This window comes from Leptonychotes weddellii, chromosome 12 (genome assembly GCF_054177405.1).
Source record: "Leptonychotes weddellii isolate Sample4059 chromosome 12, ASM5417740v2, whole genome shotgun sequence".
NCBI classification, from domain to species: Eukaryota; Metazoa; Chordata; class Mammalia; order Carnivora; family Phocidae; genus Leptonychotes; species Leptonychotes weddellii.
The window spans coordinates 68,107,924-68,121,841 of NC_138380.1; the positions used below are offsets into that span (position 1 = coordinate 68,107,924).

Genomic DNA, 13,918 nt, shown 5'->3' on the forward strand with positions numbered 1-13,918 from the left:
AGAATTCCTCGTATCAGTGGAAAAAGGCTGAGGTTTAAAGTCAAAAGGCCTGGCTGTGAGTGCCCATTTCACTGCTGTCTTATCAATGGGTTTTAAGCAGGTCCAACTCTCAGTTTCCACATCGCACAACAGTGACACAGTGACAAGGAATCACAAGAGAGTGATAGCAAACATCTATCCGACACTCACTATGCCTCAGGCACTGTTTTAAGTACTACATATAAGTTGCAAGTATTAACTCACTAATTCTTTTTTTTTTTAAAGATTTTATTTATTTGACAGAGGGAGACACAGCAAGAGAGGGAACACAAGCAGGGGGAGTGGGAGAGGGAGAAGCAGGCTTCCCGCTGAGCAGGGAGCCTGATGTGGGGCTTGATCCCAGGACCCTGGGATCATGACCTGAGCCGAAGGCAGACGCTTAACGACTGAGCCACCCAGGTGCCACCCAGACTGCCTAGTTTTGTTTTGTTTTGTTTTAAAGATTTTGTTTATTTATTTGACAGGGAGAGATAAACAGCGAGAGAGAGAACACAAGCAGGGAGAGAGGGAGAGGGAGAAGCAGGCTCCCCATGGAGCAAAGAGCCTGATGTGGGGCTCGATCCCAGAACCCTGGGATCATGACCTGAGCCGAAGGCAGATGCTTAACGACTGAGCCACCCAGGTGCCCAGTCAACTGTATTTTTTTTTTTTTTTAAGATTTTATTTATTTGACAGAGAGAGTCACAGCGAGAGAGGGAACACAAGCAGGGGGAGTGGGAGAGGGAGAAGGAGGCTTCCCGCTGAGCAGGGAGCCCGATGCGGGGCTCGATCCCAGGACCCTGGGATCATGACCTGAGCCGAAGGCAGACGCTTAACGACTGAGCCACCCAGGCGCCCCTTAACTCACTGATTCTTCACAACAATCCTGTAAAGCACACAATATTCTTCTTCTCATTTTAAAGGGGAATAAATCGAATCACACAGAGGCTAAATGAGTTGCCAAATCTCACTCAATTAGAAAGAAACAGAGATGGGATTCAAACTCAGACTGTCTGATTCCAAGCCCATACTCTTAACTATACAATGTACAGTACATAGACAGTATCTACTGTATTCTCATTTTAATTTTTATTGTATATTTAGAGTTACTGTGAATTAAAAATATATAGGATATAATGTCTCTGTATTATGCATAATTACTGCAAATGATTTGGATGATATTTGCCACCTGAATTACTTGTGTCTATCAATTTATTCATTCGTTAAACAAATATTTTATTAACAAAACTGTTTGGTCTCCATGTTATACACTTCTAGATGAAGAAGACATTGTTATCATTAGCATGAATGATCAAGAAGTAATTCCACTTTTTGCCCTATCCGCCCAAAAAAGCATTTCCCCTTAACATCTTCTCACTTACTCAAGAAAGAAGACTTAGTAGACCCCTTTGTAGGAGCAGAACTACTTACTACGTGCCTTCTCTATTTTCACTTGCCATAAGAACTCCTATCCTTTGGCAAAGAGTTACAGTTGGTAAGACCTCCCTAAGAAAATTCTTGGCATATCCCTGGAGGATCTACATGGAATGACCAGGATTGAAGGCTTACAATTTCAGGACAGGGATCCTTTACCTCAACTGGATAATATGACCAGCTCAAGCCAAGAATCTAGGTAGGGTTTAAAAAAAAAAATCGTAGTGCATGCCAAAAGAAAAAGAAGTAAAAATTATTTTATTAGTATAGGAATTCCTAACAGAAAATGACCAAACTGTGATCACTATTGGGGCATGTTTATCTAACTTATAAACTTACTTATATAGGACCTACATTATCAGATATGTGACTGAAAAAATAGAATTTAGTCTTTTAAACAATGCTATTCTTTCTATTCATCTGTGATAAACATTTCTCTGACTTATTCAGTTTTTATTTCTAGGAGTTATCCTTGACTGATACACGCTTGGTGTGGCTACAGCAACTATTTATGACCTGTTCTAATTGCTCAGTGACTAGACCATACCAGTTGTTAAATATTGTGGCCAATGCCCTTTTCTACACCCTTTTTAAAGTCCCATTAGAATTTATTAAAACTTCTCTCCCAGGGGCGCCTGGGTGGCTCAGTCGTTAAGCGTCTGCCTTCGGCTCAGGTCATGATCTCAGGGTCCTGGGATTGTGCCCTGCATCAGGCTCCCTGCTTGGTGGGAAGCCTGCTTCTCCCTCTCACACTCCCCCTGCTTGTGTTCCCTCTCTCGCCGTCTCTCTCTGTCAAGGAAAAAAAAAAAACAAAAAACAAAAAAAACTTCTCTCCCAGATCACTTGTAGAAAACCAGCATTATATTATATGAGATCACATTAACACAATGAAAAAGAAAAATGGAAGAATTTGATTAGGAAGATTATACTTTTTCTTATTCCCAGGCTTGCACAGATTACACAACAGAAATATTCCAACGACTATGACCAAAGAACTGTTTCCAAGCCAGCTAGAAACATGGATAAGCACATTTTCGATTTTTACAAAATAAGCAGGTTAGGGTCATACCTGTTTCTGTGATATAAAAGAATAGAGGAGTTTCCCTATGGCAAGGTACTGAATACTTACTCCATTTCCTGAACAAACAGTGCCTTCTTTATTGCTTAAGCAAGTACTAAAGTTGAAGGAAGCCACAGGAAGACACCTGTGTTCTAAGCACATCATTTGGGGACCACAAGGTGTCCCATCTTCCACATAGCCAAGATCGACATCTTCTTCAAGCTTCACATGCCCACCACTAAAAACAGAGAGCAAAAAGAAAATAGGAGTCCATTAATTCACATTCATTTTGAGAATCTGCTTAAAAACTAAAAAGTGGGTTAAGTGTCTGACTCTTGAGTTCAGCTCGGGTCGTGACCTCAGGGTTGTGAGTTCGAGCCCTACATCGGGCTCTGGGCTAAGTGTGGAGCCTGCTTGGGATTCTCGCTCTTCCTCTCCCTCTGCTCCTCCCCCTCTGCTAGAATGCACACACTCTCTCTCTCACTAAAAAACACTAAGCTAAACTAAAAAGTGGGCAATAATACTTTCTCTATTTTTCTATTTATTATCTAATAAAAACAAATAGCTTGTTTTTCAGAGTCCCTCTGATGAGGGTTCTAGAGGGGAGGGAGGTGGGAGGATGGGTCAGCCTGATGATGGGTATTAAAGAGAGCACATTCTGCATGGAGCACTGGGTGTTATACACAAACAACGAATCATGGAACACTACATCAAAAACTAATGATGTAATGTATGGTGATTAACATAACAATAAAAAATTAAAAAAAAAACAATAGCATAACCATTTCAACCTCTAAATGGAGAAAGCAATTAAATCTTTTGATCTGATTCTTTCAGAGATATGGATATATTTTAGGATTTAAACATAATTATTATAACAAGGGCCTGAACTGAAATAGCTTTATCATTTTGCCTTGGCTATCATGTACAAGTCAAGTGAGCCATTATTACTAGTATTTGGTTTGATAAGTGGGTAGGTCTCAAGATTTCAAACATGTTTCAAACAAGGACGAGAACTGGTCTGGGTTTACATTTCCCAAGAAGATTGCTAATTTAAAAATGGTAATTGAGAATGGCTATATTATTAACTTCACTACCTAAATGTTATATAGGAATAAATAAAACAGAACACGGTTAAAATGTAAATCCTTAATGTAGTCATATGATGCCAGGTCAATGTCAGCACATAAATCTCCATTCTTTTTATTTATTTATTTTTATCAAAAGGACACATGCATATAGTTTAAAGAGTCAAACAGACAAATCGTTTTTTTTTTTAATGCAATAAAGTGGTTCAGTGCCCTCTCCTCCACCATATATCCCTCCTTGGAGGAAACCACTTTCTACTTTTAATTGATTCTTTTGTTATTTATGTACATATCTTTAATTAAGAGTTTGTGTTACTATTTTTTTATTTTTCCATTTCAGATACTACCAACTGACTCCCCTCTATGGAATTTGAAAATTTGTATCTTTCTCCTATCCTCCCATCATAAATTTTGTTTAATCAATACTCAAATCAATAATAAAAATGTACACTATTAGGACTATGTAAATGTTACTCAGCTGAGTGATACGGTATGCCATAATTAAACCTTTTCTTTTCCTGTACAACTTTTCATTTTCCCTCAGATTAGCAAGTCTCTTATTTGTTGGTTGTCTTTTTGCCTACTTTTCTAAGAATTTGTCACCAATACGAAACTAATCAAACTCTGTTGACCCCCAAATCCCCAAGATGTGCTGTCTGAGCATCAGTTCTTCTTCCTGCAGAAATCTCTCCTGGAGTTTCTATCTGGAATATACCCTACTCCTGCTGTCTGATCTGGCTGTCCGCTGTACCCTGTACAGCACTGTAGTATCTGGGATTTCCCCTCACCATTCACTGGAGGGTTGCCCTGACTCTTCACTCTACGTGGTGGGTATCTTGTTTCCTGTATGACCAGCCTTTCCCTTTCTTACCTTACGCTTTCATTTGAGTGGAACCCAATTTCTAATAGCTTCCTGAAAAAGGGTAGGGGAGTACATTCGCGGGGAAACCTGCATATCTAAAAGTGTGTCCACTTTCTCCCTTCACACTTGATCGATATTTTGCCTGGGTACAGAACTTAGTTCAGGAATCATGTTTTCCATTGTATTCTGGCTCCCAGGGCTCCTGCTGATAGATCCTAAGCCTGATCTTTTTTTTCACCTCTCTGAAAACATTTGGGATTCTTTTCTTTGTCCTAAGGTCTGAAGTTGCATAATGATATGTTTAGATGTGCCTCGGAGTTCACTCACTGCACCTGCACTTGGTGAGCCTGTCAATGTAGACGCTCAAGTCCATCCTTTGTAGACAATCTAAGTCACTCATTGATGATTTCTTCCCTGCTATTTTCCCTGTTCATCATTCCTGTTCCAACTTGGTGAGGTTTTCTCTTTGTTCCACTCCTTTCCTGCTTTTGCCCTACTTTCTGGGAGATAATTTCAACTACTGGGTTTAATCTCTACCTCCATATTTTTAATTTCCAACAGCATTTGTTTCTGTGAATGTTCTTCATTTGTTTAAAAAAATAGCACTCTATTCTTTTTCATGATAGAAGTATCTTATCTCGCATAAATATTGACAGGTGCCCTTTTTTCTGGTTGTTTTTATCTCTTTGTGTATGTGTGTTTGAGCCTTTCTTCACATGTCTGATAAACTGCTCATATTTGAGTTATCAGATAAATGATAGGAAATTTTAGGGCTTTCTGGCTGAACATCAATGAGGCTGGTCCACTTGCACACACCCTGGTATCAATATTGCCGGTCGTCCTTCAGCTCGGAAACCTGTTTATGTGTAGAATGTAAAGCTCAAAATCTTCCATGAGAGGGTGAGCAATCCCCAGTTTAGGTGAGTCAGGAAGTAATCTGTTGGCAGACTTTTCAACTATCTTTTCTATTTTAGCCCCTCCCTGTCCCTGAATCCTTTTACTCTGTCTTCCAGAAGTAGATGATGCTGCCAATTTTTGAGTCTTTGGGGAAATGACTTTATATACAAGGTTAGCTCTCCGTTTTCCCCATTACTGACTTAGGAATTCAGCTTTCTTAGTTTTGACAATCATTTGCCACACATCCATATGCTCTCCACACTCCCAAATTTTGTTGCTGTTGTCTCCTCTCCCTTTCTCTACTGCCCTGTGGATACATGAATTCCAAAAAAGATCGTTACTGTCATTTTAGTGGGGGCTCAGAAGGGAGTAAAGGAAGATGCATATATTTAATCTACTGACTTTACCCGGGAGTTCTGACTCATTTTCCTTATTAGGAATGAAATGCAAACTAAACCCTACAAGATATTCTCGACCCATTAAACATAACTCCATCAACCATAGTCAACTAATTCTTAGCTTCTTTTCAACCCTTTTGGTCACCCCTACAGGCTAGATTCTGTTTCGGCTTGCTAACACGCATGGGAACTGAAAAAACCAAAGTAACTCTACGAGGCACTCCTCGGAAGTAAGATGACTAATGTTCTCATAGAATGGGGAAGATGATTACCTGCAGTTTAACGTCCTTCCCTGCTGCACAACCAAAGTAGATGTGATTTCACCATCAAGTTCTCCAAGCCTGGGGATATTACCAATATTGGTGCACAGAAGGTAACCACAAAGCACATCCCTGTGTTAAAAGATACCAATTATTTACTTCTTTCCCCAAATAACAAACCATGTACAGTTAGAACAGTAATCTTATCTCATTTTAGCGTTTCTTTTTCATCCACTCTATTTTATTTACTCAAATTATAATAAGCTAAATAAGCCCAAATTAGTTTGCCTCCCGCTTTAAAAAGTGTCTTCTCTGAAACTGTTATCCATGTACCAAAATCCCAAACTGTTTTCTAGATTTTCCTTTACTGTCCATTAGTTCAAGTATTTCTCTAAAGGAAATTATCCAACAAAAAGACTTCTTTTAGATCAGAATCTCCTTCCCTAGAACACACCACTGGATATGCTAAAACATTTTTTTTTAATATTTGACAAGTGAATAAATGACCTTTGGATGAGTACTCTTTTGGAAGACAGCTCTTTCTTCAACCTTTTGCCCCAGAATTAAAGAATTTTACGTATATTTTATATATAGTAGATTTTTACTTTATATATTATATATAGTAGATTCATATTTTATATATAGTAGAATTTTATATATGTTTTATATATATATAGTAGATTCTCAGCCACATAGATTCACAATCCCTTTTTCAATATATTCCACTAATCCCCCACCTACCGCATATAATTCTAATTTAACATATAAAACATTTCCAGTGGTATTATTATCTGACATATTTTCTATATCTAGCACATTTTAATTGCTAATATACATAATATTAAACACATACACTAATAAATATCTTGTCAAGAATGATTAGTAGACTAGCAAGATTATATATGAAAATATTAAGCTTCGGGCGCCTGGGTGGCTCAGATGGTTAAGCATCTGCCTTCGGCTCAGGTCATGATCCCAGGGTCCTGGGATCGAGTCCCGCATCGGGCTCTCTGCTCCTTGGGAGCCTGCTTCTCCCTCTGCCTCTCTCTCTCTGTCTCTCATGAATAAATAAATAAAATCTTTAAAAAAATTAATTAATTAATTAATTAAATTTTAAAAAAAAGAAAATATTAAGCTTCATCAGATAGAGAAAAATTAGAACTTATATCTATCATCAACATAGAAAAATGTATTAATTCATCCTTAAAAAATAATTTTTAAAGGTTATATCATTTTATTATAGCTATCACAAACAAAAATGCTTTCTTAACACAGAAGAGATATTCAACATTTTTATAAGTGTCATTTATGTGCATGGAGCTTACTAAGTACTTTAGGATATATAAAGAAAAAAAGACACGGTCAAGGAAATAGACTCGGATGAGAAGAGAAATCACACACATAAACAGCTATAAAACATGGAGGGGCGGGAACAAGGGCCACAGTAATAGTACAAAAGGCTGTGGGAATTCAGAGAAGAGGGAAATGATTTATTTCTAGAGTAAATCCAGAAACAATTTATACAGCGTTGTCCAAGTGGGACTGTGACTGGTAAGAGTGAGGATAAAGGGTGCTTTTGGAGGAATGAGCAGCACAAGCAGAGGTACGGAGATGAGAGAATAAAATGCATGGACTAGGAATGACAAGGTTTGCTAGAATTTGGAAGAGTAGAGAAGAAAAAAACAAAACAAAACAAAAAAATGAAGGTTGAGGGCAAACTGAGGAGGATGTAAAGGGTCAAGCTAAAGTTCCATTTTGTTCATTAAACAAGACAGTAGGACATGCCACAAAGTGGTTAAGGGAGAGTTCTGAAATCAGACTGCCACATTCTAATTCTGCTTCTACTGCATCCTAGCTACATGACCTTGGTCAAATGAATTAATTGTGCCTCAGTTTTTCCTCCATAAAATGAGGAAAACTGCCATAAAGACTAAATAACAGAGCTTATGTAAACTGCAAGATAGTGTGCACAGTAAATGTTGGGCATTATTCTTACTATTAATTAGGTATGTGGGACCAGAGACATTTGAACAAAGAATTGACAGTCAAAAGGATTCAGCAGATGACTATTCTGATGGCAGCATGCTAGAGACCCCTGGCTTAAGACACTCTTAAGAGGCCTTTGTAACAGTTGAAGAATTAATGTAGGTCTTAGTTGCGGCAATGCAATAGGAAAGGAAATGAAGAGATCAATTAAGACAAATGGCCATGTTTTGGTGTCTGGACAATGTGTCAGAGGGACAGTGGAGTCAAGGACCACTGCAAGGCTTCTAAACTGAAGGACAGTGAGATATTAAGATCTTTGACAAAAATGGTGGTTCAGAAAAGTCAGAGCCAGTTAATAGAGTATATATTCTGGTGGCTTTAATTTTTGTTGCTTTGAAATGCTAGCCGGTGCCTTCTAGGTGAGAAAGTCCTGAGGCAGCTGCAAGGGTGGCCTGGGCCTGAGGGGAGAGGTCAGCATAAGTGTTAAGACTCAGGAGCCTTCCGCAGGGTGGAGCTGGAATGCTGGGAAAAGATGAGGAGAGCAGGCAGCAGAAGGCTCTGCGGGATGCAGAGAACAGGAACATCCTGGTGGCTCCGAGAGTAACACCTGCAATTAACTAAGGGATAAACTCTGCGCAAACTTCTCCATCTCACCGTTTGTTGCACTGTATCCATGTGTCTTTGTCTTTCCCACAGTTCCCCTTCTCCGTCCCTTCGATATTCAGTTTCTCATAGCAGTATTTGTCTGATGCCATCACCTCTGAAGCAGAAAAGAGTTTTCTATCGGTGAGAGATTTAACACATGAGCTGCTCAAAATGTTCGCAGTAAGGGAAAGTAGCCATTTAAGGACTCTTCTTCATGACAGTGGTGCCAATTCCAAAGACTGTACCCATTGTTCTCAAGAGTTGTCCTTTACCACAGACATCCATGACTCAGCTACATTCTTCATGACTGCTCATTGGAAATTTGGAAAACAAATCTATGGAGATCTTTGATGGGATTGAGGCTATAGGTTCCAAGAACAACACTCCTCAGAATGTGGCCAATAATTAGGGGAAGATGCTACCAAATTGTTCCTGGAATAAATACTCCACACTTTAATCTCAGTGCCAAATGTAAAGTACAAATTTCTCACTTGGCAACTTTTATTAATCATCATGACAAGTTTATTAAAATAACTATGCACTATAATTAAAGATTCAAGAAACAGTAGTATAATTTCTACCTTGTTTACTAATTCTTAACAACTATTAAAAAACAATTTAATTTTATTCTGTTTTTAGACAAGCTTGAATTCATGCTAAATCTAAGAGAGTCAAATAACATTTTAAGCTATGTCAGCATCTTTGTCAGGACTTTGCTTTGGCTAAAGCCAAGGCTGGTTGATGGAACGGTCCAGGAGTTAAATCAAAATGACCTTTGCAAACTAATCAAAAGATAACTGTTTGTGTATATTTTTAAAAAATTATCACGTTAAAAAAAATCAGGTTTTTTTCCTACTTCTTGCTGTAAGCAACAGTTTTTCTCAAGTGGGGGAAACAAAAACTGTATCTCTTTGCTCAGAGTACAAATCTGCATTTCCATATTCTCCCCCATTCTCCAGTCACTCAGAAGAGGGCATACACTTGTCCTCTCAGAAAGAATGTAGCCACTATGTGTGACAATTAAAGATTATCTTTATAGCTTATTTCCTAATACAAACTGTCTTCTGAAAGAGTTTAAAGCGAAAACTGCCTTCAAAAAATATATGGCACAATATTTAAATACACATTTAAACAGAGATATAATTTAAATAATATGTTTTAGATATAAATATTATACATTGCCCTCCGAAAATCTGACAAACTTTGAAAGCAATAACATTAAAATTCTTTTCTGATGTGGCACAGCTACCTCAGCAGAGGGTCACCTGTAATTAGGAAAGCGAGCTAGACTTTAAGAGAGAAAGCTGAGGAAGAAAAAGCAACTCTAGCTGAACTGCCCCAGTGCTAAGCCAAGGGCGCCCTATCCAGGGTCCACGCCCATCCCACATGGTTGTACAGGTTTGGTTAAGGACACTCAGCTGAGGGAAGTGTAAGTGGAGCTGAAATCCGGGTTTGCTCTATTCTCCGGGCTGCACAGGCTGGAGTGGACTTCATCTGCCTGGCACCAAAGGCACCTTCTTTCTTGTCCAATGGCACAACCAACCAGCCAGTGTCTTCTCAAAGGAGGTGCCTTTCTCTAATGTCTACAAAAGTGCCACTACTAAGACCTGCAGTGTTTTTGAGAATCCCTCAGTCATAAAGTGGTTGAAAATTTACTTCCAGCTCACATCATGTGCTTTGACCTGATATCATAACTTTGAAAAGGATCAAGCCACACTATTTACTTACTTTGCCCCCAGATGTATTTGCATTGCCTATCCCTGGTTTTACATCTTCCTCCAAAGCAAATCCCCTAAAATGGAAAAGCATACACCTATTAACAATGCAATGTCTGCTTATGTTGGATCACTGAAAAAAGAAAATAGGACTGGGAAAACTAGTAGATGAGTATTATAAAACCTTTTATCTTCAGAATTGATTACAAAACATTTAAACTGATTTTCCTATTTTGGTAAAATTTCAGTATTTCTTTCATGCTGGTACACATGAAAGATTTAGGTAAAGATGAAATAACCTACCTGAATACCATCACATGAATATCCATCCATTTTATGAATATTTGGGGCACACTAGGAAATGAAAACAGAACTATGAACCAAGTGCACAGCAAAATATCCGGCTGAGCTAATCCCTGTAATGTTTTCTTTTCTTTCCTTTTTTTTTTTTTGAAAATAAAAGTCTGATAATATGGCTAAGTCTCTTACAACATCTGAAAATAAAAACAAAAAAGATCAAGAGGAAGCAGAAGGAAATACAACAATTGGTGCACTTTCCCCTAAAAATATGGATCTACTAGAGGCAAAAACAGTTGATTACACTGTAGCAAATAAAAAGAACCTACAGCTATGACTCAGCCAACCCTAACATTTCAGAGCATCTTGCTTTATACAGATACACTGTTCCTCAGAGCAAGAAAAACAAGAGCACAAAACAAAAGCAAGGAGGATGCCAACAAAAATGGAGCAATAAACAGGTTCCTCTTTTTTACCCTGAGAAGCACCTCAGCCCTTACTCTTGTAATGTCTCTTGAGCGGAAGTCCACCTTGGGCACATTAGGAAAAAACATGCTTTATTGCCCCGTTTTTCCCTTGTAGCAATTGCAGAAAATTGCAAAGCATTCTAAATAAACAGTATTTTTAAATTTATTATACATTTTTTGTATCTTTATAATAATTATATACTCACTTCAGAAAACTTAGGAAATGTAAAAAAAGTAAAACAAACAAACAAAAAACAAAAGACAAAGTCTCTCATGTTCCCACTACCCAAAGACAATTTTTTTATATTTTGGTATATTTTTTCTCTACCTTTTTCTACAAAATTTGATTTTTTAAAATATGGGTATATAATCATGTTACAGATGATATTTTATATCCTGCTTCTCTTTACTTTTTCATCACGTGAATCTCCTCAGGTCATAATAAGCTTTTTTGTAGGTATCATCCTTAATAGCTATAATATACTGCATTGAGCTAACAAACCATATAACCAATGTACTATAATACTCACTTCTAACTATCTCCAGTTTATGCTGTTACAACTAATTCAACAAAAGCATCTTTGTACATCCTCTTTGGATTTTGGATTCTTTTTTAAAACTCCTGCTTATGGTATAATCACATTCCAAAGAAGTCACTCTAATATACTTTCCCTCCAGGAACACAAGGCAGTCATTCACTGTATCCTCATCATCACTAAGTGTTAGCTTATAGAAACAATGCTAATTAGATAGTAAGGAAAGAAAATACTTTTACATGAAAGATCTCTCGTCTCTTAGGATGACTACCTTTAAAACAAAACATTTTTATGATTAATGCAGGTATACCACTACTGAATCCCTCTTCTCTAGAGGAAACACATGTAGGCTGTCCTTGCTTTGCATAGCTCCCATATACATGGATTTCAGATACCAGAGTTTTGTGACATGACATCAGAACCCCAACAACACAGTTCCAATGTCAGCTACCACAGTGTATTAACTGTGAGTAACTGCATAAGGCCCACATGCTACTAGCCTTTCAGTTCCATTATCACTAGGTATCTAACAGCTGCCCATCATGGGCACTTGTCACCTCTTGCAAGTCCGCCAGTGACTGGCCACTGCCCGTGTTCATTTAGTTCATGCACAGACAACAGAAGGTGTAGGTGTGTTGCCTCTGTCTCTGGGTAATAGCATGTGACATTTTACAAAACTGGGTAATTGTTAAGAGGGGCTTGGTCAGCAAAGATGAAAATGCAAAAAGAAATGAAAAAGGATGACCCTAGAAGTGAAATTCAAATCAAATATAAATTGAGTCACAGCAAAAAGTCACTGACTGGGCGTGTTTATACTGCTATTTGGCAAAAAACCTCACATTCACACCTTCACATCTCCTGAAGATATTTCATGACACTGAAAATGCAAAGGATAAAATGTTGAAAGCTGATGCAAACTTAGAAGGGAGTCAATTCAACAGGGCACAGAGAAGATGCTTACTATGGATCCTAAGGTTTGTGGCCAGAAGGCATGCACAGCCCAAACTGCTCCTGATGAGGATTTTACAAACAAACAAAACTTGTAATTCTCAATGTTTCTGTTTTTAGTGTGCTAAAAAAATATGTTTATTTTTTCATTTCCCTATTCACTTAAAACCAAGGCCGACAACATTTTTTAAAGATCACGGAACAATTGTAATTTTTGCACTGATTATTAAGATGACCTTACACAATTTTACCTTGCACGGTCATTGTTAGGGCCCTGCACTACCCTGCGAACTGAGGACGGCCTGTATATACAATGACCGTGGGAAATCTGTGAACCCTCACCAAAGTTTATCAGCTTCCTCATCTTCTCCATTCACAACCATATGACATTAAATTCAAGAGCAGTTATTAATGGGTGAGGTGACGCAGGTGGTCTCAGAAAAACAAGAGTCAAGGCAGAAGAATAGACCCCTCCTCAGAACTCAGTGCTCTGTGGGTCTCTCTGCCTTGGCTGGTTCCTGTTTCCACCAAATGGAGAGAAAACAGGACAAAAAGCAATGCCTTCCATTCTCTACTTAGAACAGAAACAAAATAGTTAAGGCACACGTGCAGTCTGAGGTTAGTTCAACATTGAGGTAAAATGATGCTGCACATCTGCTCAAGCTTCGATTACTGAAACTGAAATCCCCAAGAAGTAAATAAAGAGAGAATGAGAACTGATGTGAAAAAGACATGACATCATGTCCCTTTACGTTTTGCCTGGGGGACAGTGCACTATAGCCCCCTACTCTTTCCCGTCAGGTTCAGAGTAACGATTCTGTAAATTACCTGGCTTGAATTTCCTGAGCACGTTTCACGAATATCGCAATCGTTTACTGCTTCTCGGCACACGGTCCCCATGGGCTGAAACTAAAGTGAACAAAAATCAATGTGCAAAACTGCCAAAGGAAAAAAAAATCTCTTGTGGCATCTCAAAAAAAGGCAAAATGATTATTTTTGGATAGGAATATTGCAAGCAATTTTAAGATGCCAGTCTCTGAAAACCCCATTACTGAATGAAATGTTCATTTAATAGTTTTCAGCGAGAGTTTCTCATGTATGAAAGAATCTGCAGAGTCATCACACATAAGTCTTATGATAGCTACTAAAATAGGATAGGTCTGGATGATCCACCTCCCCAGAAGGACAAGTCAGTCCAAGTTCTAGTAATTCTTCCTCCCAAAAAAGGTTTTGGATTTACACTTTACTCTTCATTCTTACTGGCACCTTCATCGTTTTGCTCTCTTTTGCCTCATCTGCCAAAATTC

The 13,918-nt window shown here is 38.2% G+C and overlaps 1 protein-coding gene across 19 annotated transcripts in view; it reads right to left on the minus strand.

Moving 5' to 3' along the window:
* Positions 1-13,918, minus strand: part of ADAM22 (ADAM metallopeptidase domain 22) — a 201,465-nt gene that overhangs the window by 32,428 nt on the left and 155,119 nt on the right. For 18 of the 19 annotated variants that reach the window (XM_081800597.1, XM_081800596.1, XM_081800589.1 and 15 more), the window contains 6 exons: positions 13,440-13,520; positions 10,667-10,717; positions 10,377-10,440; positions 8,658-8,763; positions 6,030-6,149; positions 2,582-2,750 (listed from right to left, as the gene is read on the minus strand). In XM_081800597.1, the coding sequence (XP_081656723.1) occupies positions 2,582-2,750; positions 6,030-6,149; positions 8,658-8,763; positions 10,377-10,440; positions 10,667-10,717; positions 13,440-13,520 (591 nt within the window). The remainder of the gene's footprint in view (positions 1-2,581; positions 2,751-6,029; positions 6,150-8,657; positions 8,764-10,376; positions 10,441-10,666; positions 10,718-13,439; positions 13,521-13,918) is intronic. The other variant, XM_081800583.1, reaches the window with a different exon arrangement.